Source organism: Rhinopithecus roxellana, chromosome 4 (assembly GCF_007565055.1).
Source record: "Rhinopithecus roxellana isolate Shanxi Qingling chromosome 4, ASM756505v1, whole genome shotgun sequence".
Lineage (NCBI taxonomy): Eukaryota > Metazoa > Chordata > Mammalia > Primates > Cercopithecidae > Rhinopithecus > Rhinopithecus roxellana.
In genome coordinates, this window is record NC_044552.1 from 67393832 (window position 1) to 67405907 (window position 12076).

The following is a 12076-nucleotide window of genomic DNA, read 5'->3' on the forward strand; positions in this document are numbered from 1 at the left end:
AAGTATCCTTGCTTGTCATTGCTACTCAAAATTTCCCCAGGGAGCCTCATGCCTTTCAGGTCAGCACTGCCTTCCCTGGGCTAACTTTGCAACCAGCAGCAGTGAGGTATGACCAAGATTATCTGTCTAGTCCTTATCTGGATGAGATTAGGGTGTTGGAAGAGGAAATGGAAGAAAAAAATTAGAGCTGCAGAATTCTGTATCTCATTATATGTTTTCCGGAGGCCTTTCCCTATCTTAGATGTGAGTGCCTGTGTAGTGGTTGGTAATATCAGCATGAACCTGCTGCTGGCATTCTTCTGTCTCAGCTGTGCCAACCTCCAGGGGTTCCCCTAGCTTCTAAAGGTTTTCTAGAAACCATCTTCCCTGCCCCCATCATGCTGGGCAGTTTCTTTGTTTGCAAGTCTATCCAAGCCTCTTGGGCCTAGATCAGCTCAGATTGAGTTCTTGGACCTGAATGGGATCAGAAATCATCTGGTTTCACCTAGTTGAGGGGACATTCTATCAAATACAAGAATTACAATGAAAACTTGTGTTATGTTTTGATAGAGGCTAGTCTTTCTGTCTCTATTGGAGAAGAGTGTTGAGGATGGGATTTGTGCTTCCAGTTGTAGGTTGGAAAACTATGTGTTCTACTTATTTCATATTATTTATTTAAAATTTTTAATGTTTTAGTTTTTAATTTACTTACATTTAAAATTTTTATTTTTATTATTTTTATATTTTAATTATTGCCCCCTCCCCTCCCATCCCTACCTCTTCCCTCTCCTTCCTTCCCATCCTCTTTCCTTTTCTTTCCTTTCTTGATAGGGTCTCATTCTGTCATCCAGACTGGAGTGCAGTGGCATGATTACTGCTCACTGCAGCCTTGAACTCCTGGGCTCAAGCAATCCTCCTGCCTCAGCCCTCCAAGTAACTAGGATTATAGCTGCATACCACTGTGCCTGATTTTTTCTTTTTTTAATTTCTTGTAAAGACAAGGTCTCACTATGTTGCCCAGGTTGGTCTCGAACTCCTGGTCTTAAGTGATTCTCCCACCTTGGCCTCCCACAGGGCTGAGATTACAGGCATGAGCCACCACACCTGGCCCATATTATTTCTTAGCCTTTACTCTGGAAGTTAATAAGGGTTTACTGATCTTCTTGGACCTTTAAGTTAGGATGCAATTGTGGTTGATGCCAGCCAAAGAAACATGCTTGTAAATGAGCAAGTTGTAGATTGTAATAAGTATAATATTCTGTCATTGGTTTCCAAGATTCCCTGGAAATTTTGCCTTCCCTTAGCCAAAAATAGGGAAATACCAACAAAATTGTTGCTGTTTGATTGTAGGTCCAAATAAATTACTCAAGACCAGAGCTTAGGGAAGTATAGTTTACACAACAATGAGAAGAGTGACAAGGCATTTAAGTCATTATTTTGATTGGTCTCTTTTGACCAAAGCAGGCAGATGTTGCCTTTTCAATTAGCAAGAGCCTAGATCTGTTTCAGAAGACCATCTGTGTGCATAATTGTAACCTCAGTGTTATTCAGGACTGCTCTGTACTGCCTCCTAGGTTGTTTTCTTCTTCCTTTCTCCATCTGAGCCTTTAAACCAGGCGTTATTATTCTCTGCAAATGACCAAACTCATGTACGTTTTTGTCATTTTTTGTGCAGATTTCAGCAACGTCCCTGATATCACAACAGGTCTGAAAAGGAGTCAGACAGATGGCACTCTGGATCAGGTTTCCCACAGGGAGAAAATGGAGCAGACATTCAGGGTAAGATACTGACCTAAATCGCAAACCAAGAACCAGGCAGGCTCTTACCCAAGGTGGGGAAAGGAGATGGAGTTACCTATCTCTAGGTCCAGCAGTTCAACATATATATATACACACACACACACACACACATATACATACATATACATATATATATATATTTTTTAAGGATACAGCTTCCTTATTTTTGTATTTTTTTGAAGTGAAGTACTAATCAGAACCATTTACTTTAGCCAGAACTCCTCCATGACTTCTGGTGTGCCATCAAAGAGCAGTGCACACTCTGCTGTTCATATATTGTGCTGGCTTTGCTTAGTGATTTTGACAGGGAAAACCTTGTCAAAAGGTGTTAATTAGTATTCTCCTTCTTTCTTACATTTTTTTTTTTTTTTTGGCTGAAGGTAAATTATTTTTGGAATGTTGTCATTTTGTGTGATAAAACATATATAACATAAAATATTCCTTTTTTACTATTTTCATGTGTATGCTTCTTTGGCATTAAGTATATTCACATTGGTTTGCAACCACCACCACCATCTAGAACTTTTTCATTATTCCAGACAGAAACTCTGTACCCCTTAAACAATAACTCTCTATTTCCCCCGCTTTTAACAGAAAGTTCTACTTTCTGTCTTATTTGCCAATTTCTAGGTGCCTCATATACATTTCTAGGTGCCAATTTCTAGGTGCCTCATATACATTTCTAGGTGCCAATTTCTAGGCACAATATTTGTCGTTTTGTTTCTGGCTTATTTCACTTAACATATGTCTTCTGGGTTAATCCAGGTTGTAGCATGTGTCAGGGCTTTCATTCTTTTTTTACGGCCAAATAATATTCCATTATACAGATACACCACATTTTGTTTATTCATTCATCTGTTAATAGACACTTGGATTATTGCTGCTGTTGTGGGTAATGCTGGAGTGAATGTTGGTGTAAGAGTTATCTGCATGCATGCTTGTTTTCAGGCCAAGGAGTGGAATTGCCAGGCCATGTGGTGATTCTCTGTTTAGCTTTTTGAGGAACAGCCCATGGTCTCCCACAATGCTGCACTATTTGACATTCCCAGCAGCAATGTAGGAGGCTTCTACTTTATCCACGTCCTTGGCAGCGTTTCTTACATTCCATTCCTTTCCTGCATTTTTAACTGTTCATTAGCTGCTACCCTTTCAGAAGTGGTCTGATTGACATAATCTGTGCTAATATCCAGTCCAGTTTTTAATTGATTTTGAAATTATACATCTTCTGTATTGTATTTGTCTTAAATACAAAATAAGAATGGAAGAAATAGAAGCAATGATAGGCATTTAAATGAAAGTTATAAAGTGGAACAATGCCTCAGTTGGGTTTAGAATAACACTATCACAAGATTCTTGGGGTATCACTTTACCAGCTGGAAACCTCTGTGGCCAAGGGTGCCTTTGCCCAACTTTTTCTTGGGCCCACTAGGCCTACTCGACTTGGCAGATTGTGCTCGACTTACACTACTGGCCTGCATCCCATGCCTGCCAAGAGTCAGCAGAGTAGTGAGGGGTATGTCAGTGAGCACAGTGGTGAGGGGTGTGTCAGTGAGCATGTGTGGGGTCTGGCCACCATGCACAGGCAGGGATGCTGGCTGTGGTGGGGCAGGCAGCAGCTCCAGGCTCTAGCACGGGTGCTGGTTCCCTGTGAAGCTACGGCTGGATTACACATACTACAAGCAGCTTCCATGGCCTGCACCAGTACCTGGAAGCTTGGAGATGCCAGGAACAGCTGAACCCCAAAGAGGGTGGCATAACCCTGGTTCTGGGAACTCCTGGGTCTGGGCTCCCTGAAGGGTTGTAGCTCTTCTCTCCTCCTCTCCTCTCTCCTTGTCACCTGTAATGTGGCGAGCAAGGGGCGTGTTTTGGCCCTGTTTGTGTTGTAGCTCTTTCAGCCCTGCCATTAGGGAGGTCCTGAATTCTTGTCCCGTGACCAGGAAGAATGAGGTATGCAGACAAGGGGAGGGTGAGCAAGGTGAAGAGGAGCTTTACTGAGCTATAGAACAGCTCAGAGGAAACCCACAGTGGGTAGCTTCTCTCTGCAGGCTGGTCATCCCATAGAGTGTTCACCTCTCAGCAGAGAGCAGACCCTGGAGTGGGTAGCTCCGCTCCACAGCTGGTAGTACTGATGTCGGCTTAGCTTTAAGCAGAGAGGAGACCCTGGAGTAGCTCCTTGCCTCAGCTAGTTGTCTCATTGTCTCTTTGAGTCTGGCTGAGTCCAGGGTTTTTATGTGCTTTGGAGGGGAGGAAGTGTGTACTGATTGGTCCATGGTGGCCATGGGCAGGCCCAGAAAAAGCTCCATAAGTTCCCACTCTGGTCTGTGGGACTGGCAGCCTGGCCCCCAGACTTCAGGCCTTCCCCAGCTTGAAGGTGGGGCTTTTCTGGGGACCCACCCCTTTCCACCCAGGAGCCTGTCTGCATCCTGCCGCTGTTCGTGGTGCCCAGGCTGTTTGTGCCAAAGGTGCCTGCAGGCCAGGGCCAAGCTGCCCTCAGTCCCCTCTTTGGCCTGCCTCCCATGCCCGTTGGTGCCCAAAGTACAGCAGGGGGCTGGCATGTCAGCACTGTCCTGAGCGTGTCCACACCTGGCTGAGTTGCAACAGTGCCTGGACTCAGACCCAAATTTGCTCTAAGACCAGAGTGGGCACCAGGACTAGGGAGAAGCCAGGCAGTGGGAGTAGGCTACTTTCGAGCCTGTGGCAGCAGGGGGTCCTTCCCAGGCCCCTGAGAGTGCAGAGATGCCTGGGTCCACAGTTGCGGCTAGGCAGCTGCAGCAGTGCCTGGGATGGTGGGGCTCCTTCCTGCTCCTGGCCCCCAAGAGCACAGGGATGTCTGGGTCCAGAGCCACAGCTGGGCAGCTGCAGCTGTGCCTGAGGAGCACGAGGCTCCCGCCCTGCCACTTCAGAATTGGGCAGGGCTTCCACATTCCCAGCTCCTGCTGGCTCCTTGGAACGCACAACCCTGGCCGTGCCTCCACCACTGCAGCCGGTGTCATGGCAGTGATTGCTCTAGATGGGCCACTGCTGACATCAAGACCACCAGGAGCCAGGTGCATGGCACACCCATGGGAGGAGCCATGTGGCATACCTTTTGGAGGTTGGTGACATCCCCTGTGTGTGAGGGGACCAGGTTAGAGCCTGCCAGCTTCAGAACGGGTACTTCTGGTTCTGAAGTTGCTGGTTTGATGAAGCAGCTATGTGCTGTCAGCCTCCCCTCTTTTCTCCCTTTCCCTTCCTCACTCCCTGCACTCTTCTCCCGTTTTCCATGTACCTTCTTCCAAATTTCTCCTCCCTCTCCTCCTCATTCCTCATGCAAAGCAAATGCTCAGCTGCCTTCGTTGGCCTGGTTATGTCCCAGGATGCAAGTTATTTTATGAAACTGAAATTCATCAGCATTTTTAGTCCTACGACTCTGTTCTATCTCTAGTGGGTTATTTAATTTTGGGAACCCAATATCATGTCTAATGTCCATTAGCTTTTTAATGAAGCAGTGGATCTTAGAGCATCAAATAGATGTGTTTTGATGGCTTTGTCTTAAATTATTTTAAATCTTATTTTAATAATAAAATAGATATGGGGTCTTACTATGTTGCTGAGGCTGGTCTCAAACTCGTAGGCTTTAGAGATCCTCCTGCCCTGGCCTCCTGAGGTACTGGGATTACAGGTGTGAGTCACTGTGCCTGGCCTGACTTAAAATTTTTTGGAAAATCAAATCCTCCTGAAACACTGATGGAACATGGCCATATATTTAAAAGTTAAGTGTGCCTGTGGGGGCACTGGCACAGGATGGCAGCTTGGGGGGAATCTCAACACCATGAGGGATAATGACTTCTCCTCTCTTGTGATCTGCTTGAGTTACACATCAGAACTCTTAAGAAGGAAATTGAATTTTTTCCCAAAGTTTATCTTAAGATTCAGCAAAATAGATATGCAAAAAGTTAGCACGTTAAGGCTATTGCCAACTCTGTTATTTAACAGTGCCTTTAGTAACCAAGCAAAACGTTTACAAAGTGAACACTGGAGCATGAGAAATTTAGAAGAGGAGAGAAAGCTGCAATCAGGTTGAAACTGGGGCCATCTGAGCTTCAATTTTCATTGTTAAAAGTGGAGAAAGGAGAAAGCAAATAACACCAAATAACACAGAAGAAAAAAATTTGTTGAAAGAATATGAGCGTGTTAAGCATTTGCTGTAAAATTCCTCTCAAGTCTAACATAGTTATCACCTTACCTTTTTTAAGATTTCCATGTATAATGATGGACTTCAGTACATTTTAAAAAATCTTCGGTAAACACCTAGCAGTTACTCAGTTTCCCTGTTCTTCGTTTCTTGGGAAAGAAGAATTAGTGGCCACCAAAAGTAAAAATTGTGGTGGACATTAGTGAGAAGAAAAAGAAAATTTCAAATTTAAGAATTACATTTTTTTATTCTGTTTTTTTTTTTTTTTTAAACATTAAAAATTTTTTTTTTGGAAACATGTTATATCTAAAGCCATCTTCTTCTGGATTTTTTGTTGTTGTTGTTTTAAATTTTATTTTCTTTTTTTGAGACAAAGTCTCACCCTGTTGTCCAGCCTGGAGTGCAATGGCGTGATCTTGACTCACTGCCACTTTGATCTCCTAGGCTTAAGTGATCCTCCCACCTCAGTCTCCTAAGTAGCTGGGACCACAGGTGCCTGCCACCATGCCCGGATAATTTTATTGTTTTTAGAGACTAGGTATCACTGTGTTGCCCAGTCTGGTCTCAAACTCCTGGGGTCGAGCAATCCTCCTGCCTCAGCCTCCCAATATGCTGGGATTACAGGTGTGAGTCACCGCGCCCAGCCCTCTTCTATTTTTGAAGTGGTGATGTGGGAGGTGTCTGGTGAATGCCCAGTGTGTGCTGGGAGTGGATTTTTTGGGATCCCCCACCCCGTGCCGTGTCCTTAGAAGGTGGTCTCTCCTCAGGGAGAAGACCTGCCTCTGGTTTCTGGGCTTCCTGCCCTGGCCCAACTGGTCTTCTCAGGGGTCATTAGCTTCTTTTCAGATTAGACCCTGGTTGAACCTGGGCTGTTGGGGATATTTTACTAACAACTATTCTAGACATTAGAATAAAGAATAATTTCCCTTGAAAATCAAATGAAGCCTGGTTTGATGAAGCACAGCTGTACCCAGGGCTTTTGTCAGCCCCGCAATTTCTGCAAATGGTTCCTAATTGATTGCCTTCTTCTCTGTAAGGGTGCCTATTACTGTCATAGCTCTTTGTGTGACCCTGTCAGCCTCTCCTGTAGGGGGGATTTTTTCCCTCAGTATTGTTAGCAATTAGCATGTGCTATTGTAATAGTTTGGAGTTTGAAAGGAATATACAATGTCCCTTTGGGTGACGAGGTTGAAAGAGTTTTCAGTTTGTTCTGAACTTGAGGTGTGTTAAGCAGTCCCCACAGACATGCTGCCTGCATTCCACCTGCTGAGCTGGCTCTGAGGCTCAGGAGACGTGGCCCTCTGTGGTCCCGTTGTCTCCACGTCCGTGGTAACCTGGTGCCTTTCTAGAGTAGGCTCCCGGCATGGGTGGAAACAGAGCGGGGGGCCAGCTTCCCCCAATCACCGGTGCTGCTGTGGAGGACGAGCTTGGTGGCGCTAGGACGTCCTTGTGAATGTGACTTGGAAGAGCAGTTTGGGATTTTTTTTCATTGCCTGGGGATGAGAGGGAGAGACGATGCATGTCTTACACATCTCCCAACAGCCGACTTCGATGTGATCCGTTCTCCCAGAGGGAGCAGATTTCTTTGAACTTTTCCTTTTTATGTACAGCATGTAAGTAAACAAGAGCTTTGATTTTCACGGGTAAAGATTTTGATCCAAATGTAGGCATGCTTGCATGGTTTCCTTTCCTTGATTGAAAGTTGATTTTGCTCTAAAAACGTCTAAAGACTGATATGCAGATGAGAAGAGATGCCTTTCTCCCCAGAAGGGATTCTGACAGTGATCTTTACATGCTTTTTACAGCTAAGGATAAGAGAACTTCTTTTGGGTATCCGTTCTGCGGCGCTGTCACTGTTCCTTTCTCATTCCAAAATCTTTAACTTCATCTCCGAAATAGTTCTATCTTTTTGAAATATAAAGATATCGGAAAGGCCTAGGGAAATATTTACTCTGCAAAATATGCTTGAAAAGAGAGGAATAATTTGAATATAGCAATTAATTGTATGCTTGTAAAATTTCCTTGGAGTATAGCACATATTAATACTTACATTGGGTTTAAGGCTGTAAAAGAAAATTACAAACAGGAAACCCGTTTTCTACAAGGTAAGCAGAGTTTTTAATTTAGTTATTCCTGATGAAATAATTTTTCGGCTTTGTGGAAGAATTTTATGTAATCACCTAGTGTAGCTTTGGCAGGGATTATTTTTGCCGTTTGTAGGCGTTGTGTTGATAGAACAGAGAGCATTGAGAATCTGGAGATACACAGCGTGACAACTGTGTGTTGTGCTCTTTGCAATTTAATCATGTTTAAGATATAATTGATATATTTTGTCCTGTTTATTTTTTCTAGGCAGAAAAAAATGTACACTAGTGGCTATGGTTTTTAATGTACAGCATGAACACAACTTGCATTTAATATTTAATTTCTGCTCACCCACTTAGCTTAACCTTTTGAGTTTTTCTTTTTTTTTTTTTTTTCACATGAATTGCTTTTAAGAGCTTGCCTAGCTAAGAAGCTGAAGGAAAAGCAAAAATTATTGGACCTCATGATTTGCTTTCCAGCATTCTTGGAGTATTCGTCTTCCTTTGGTGTATACTTGCCTGCATTATTTCCAGATCTTTTTGGTTATGTTTTTGTTAGGCAGTCAAGCTAAAAGGTAACTTATTTATAAACCGTAGTCTTTCTCCATGGTTGCTATTCAATAGATGAATAGAATCAAGATCCTTTTCTTAAAACCAAACATGACTATTTCTAAATGCAAGTTATGTGACTAAATTCCTATTTTAGTGCACAGAGAGATGGCATCCTCAAGGCAAACGCTTTGTCCCTGAAAAATGGTTTGGGGCGTGGCACTCTCCAGCAGGAAGACAATAATCTGTCACAAAGACCTAATTCCAGGTAGCCCTTTCTCAGAGGCACTGGTATGTTGGAAAGAACTCAACCTGGTGCTTGGAAACCTGAATTTGTATTTCCATCCACCAGGCTTTATCATTATGTGACCTGGGGCAAGTTACCCAACCTTTCTAAGCCTGTGTATCCTCCTCTATAAATAAACATAACACCACCAACAACCCCGGTGTTCTCAAAGGGATCACGTGAGATTATGTCCGACTGGGAGCAGCAGAAGCAGGGGAGAGAGGATTAGGCTGTAAATGCGCCTTCCTGGTACGTCTCCCATGTATACCTGTGTGTGAAGCTTTGCTCTGCTGCTCGCCTAATTTCCTCTTGATCTGAGATTCGATGGCAGGTAGGAAACTGTGAACAAATATATGAGCACCTCAATAAAATGTTGTTGAAAGTAAGACATGTGCATGCCTTGACCTTCTTAGCTGCCCACCCTGTGTTCTTGACCCTCTTAGCTGCCCACCCGTGTTCTTGACCATCTTAGCTGCCCACCCATGTTCTTGACCATCTTAGCTACCCACCTGTGTTCTTGAGCATCTTAGCTGCCCACCCCGTGTTCTTGACCATCTTAGCTGCCCACCCGTGTTCTTGAACATCTTAGCTGTCCACCCCGTGTTCTTGACCCTCTTAGCTGCCCACCCTGTGTTCTTGACCATCTTAGCTGCCCACCCATGTTCTTGAACATCTTCGCTGCCCACCCGTGTTCTTGACCATCTCAGCTGCCCACCCCGTGTTCTTGAAGTTAGTGTCAGTGGTCAGCTGCTCCCGAACCGTCCCATGAGATGAACATGAACTGGAAACCAAAAGCTGTAAGAATTGGGTCCTCTTTGTTGTCTGCATGGAGACAAAGTCTGCTCACTGTGTAGCTGCCTTTTTTAATGTATGTGTCATAAATGGATGAGCTTTTCCAAAGGGTTGCTTCAAGTGACCAAATACAATTAGTGTATGTTAGATCTGCCTTTCTCTTTAGCAGGAGTGGACTGTGAACACCGAGGTGCTTAGTGAAGCCTGAGAGGCTCTGCCAGCCGAGGAGGGCTCGCAGACTTTGCCCCTCCTGGAAGAGAGGTGGCAAGGACACAGATTGCCTGGGGTCAGAGTTGGGTGGAGTGTGGCGCCAGCCCATGTGCGTTGTTCTGCCTGTCTAATGCCACACTTCCTTGGCAGAGACTTGGAGGCAAGTTTGTGGACTTGTTTGAAATGACTGTGCTTAGTTTTTGTTGGAGTCTAAAAGGCCATTTGGCCTTTTCGTAGTTAGTTGGATTTTTTTTTTTTTTTGGTTTAATTTCCTATTTTCCATGCTCTAGAGTATTTGTGCCCCGCTCTTCTTGGTCTATCCTTGGCCATTAGGGTGGATGTGTCAGGCAGATGCCAACCCCTTGCTGGGTGTGGCGGGAAGAGGGTGGCTATAGAAGACTTTACTGTGGCATGGAGCACACAGAGGCCTGTCCTTTTCTTTGCCAGGGATAACTTACACACTCTGTTCAACAGGGTTGGCAATGTCACTTATGTGTCAGCAGGAAAAACAGGAAAAAAAAAAGTGAGTGGTATTGAGAATCCAAAAGACAGCATTCCAAGCAAGTGGCTGCCTGGAAGCCATTTGGCAATGGAGAACTTGTCCTGTAGAGAGGGACGAACAACAGAGTGTGGCAGGAAGGCAGTGGGAGAAACTTACTGGTGACCTTTCTCGCATTTCTTGCAACTGGGCCTTCCTGTCAGCTGGGCTGATTCCTCCTGCCAAATGGGTCCTTGGACAGAGGCAAACTAAAAAGTGGGCAGTGGGGCTGTTGGCGTGGGCTGTGCTGTGGGCTAACTGGGGCCAAAGAGAAATTGCCAGCAACAGGAAGTTGCCTGATGAGTCCTCAGCTGGCTGTGCCTTTGCCAGGGAGGCTTTTAGAACTCAGACATGGGGGTGTTCAGTTGTTGAATGAGACCTTGGCTGGGGCTCTGAGTCTGCATTCAGCTATGGCAGAGGGCCTGTGTTTTCTCTGTTAAACATGGAATACACGTATGTCTAGGAGCAGAGTATCATGCAAGGCAGGGGAACTTGAACCTGGCGAGACTGGTCTGGTGCCCTGGCGGGCTGCACAGTAAGAACCCCAGGAGCCCTGGGTCAGCCTGGTCCCACCAGTGCTTGTGTCTCCTGATCTGGAAAGTAAGGACGATGGCACCTGGCGCATGGTGAGGTTGGAAGGATGCAGGGAGGTCACTGATTGCCCTTCATCCTCTTTCCTTTCTGTCCTTGGATCACTGTGGTACTTTCGTCAGCACAGCTGCCTTCCCAGCCTCTTTTTTTTTTTTTTTTTTTTTGAGAGAAGAGTTTAATGAAAAAATAGGGATTTGCATTACAAACTAGGGACCAAAAAAAGGCATCATTTTAAACTTGAAGTTACAGATAATAAGCCCCTCTTACCTCTTTTTAAAATTATTATTATACTTTAAGTTCTGGGGTACATGTGCAGAACATGCAGGTTTGTTACATAGGTATACATGTGCCATGGTGGTTTGCTGCACCCATCAACCCATCACCTACATTAGGCATTTCTCCTAACGCTATCCCTCCCCTAGCCCCCCACCCCTCGACAGGCCCCAGTGTGTGATGTTCCCCTCCCTGTGTCCATGTGTTCTCATTGTTCAACTCCCACTTATGAGTGAGAACATGTGGTGTTTGGTTCTTTCCCCTCCTGTTGTCTGTGCCACAGTACTTTCCTACCTGCCTTCCTCTGTCCCTGCTTTCTTCTTCTCCAGACTTTTCTCTTTCATCTTTTTTTGGAAAAAAAAAAAACAAGTTATTGTTAAGAGTCATCTTCAGAATCACAAAATCAAGAAATAAAAAAGAGAGGTTGTAGAGAGCAGCGCTGTGAGAGCTGCAGTGTGAATCACTGCCCTGGGGTGGGCCGGAAGATCAAGGTCTGTCAGGTAGAATGCTCTGAACTTAACTTGAAGAGATAATTAGCCTCCCTTTCCTCATCCTGCTGGGACAGTGATGCACAGGAAAGTGACTTGGAGACTACTCAGAGCTGAGGCCACACAAAGATTTGGCCTTGACTGAGCAGAGATGCTGATCTTCACCTAATGATTGATTTGCCACGTTTATTTCTGATACAGGCTTCTCCTTACTTTTTCTCTCCATTGAAACAGCAGGTGCCATGGTTTTGCTCTCATCCTAGCTGAGATGACACTTGAAGTGGGATATGTTTCACCTCTTCAAGGCAAACA

The 12076-nt window shown here is 44.8% G+C and overlaps 1 protein-coding gene across 1 annotated transcript in view; it reads left to right on the forward strand.

Annotated features, from left to right (window-relative positions):
• The window catches only part of TIAM2 (TIAM Rac1 associated GEF 2), a 134665-nt gene that overhangs the window by 83548 nt on the left and 39041 nt on the right, over positions 1–12076 (forward strand). The window contains exon 13 of the mRNA XM_030928255.1: positions 1655–1758. Coding sequence (XP_030784115.1) covers positions 1655–1758 — 104 coding nt within the window. The remainder of the gene's footprint in view (positions 1–1654; positions 1759–12076) is intronic.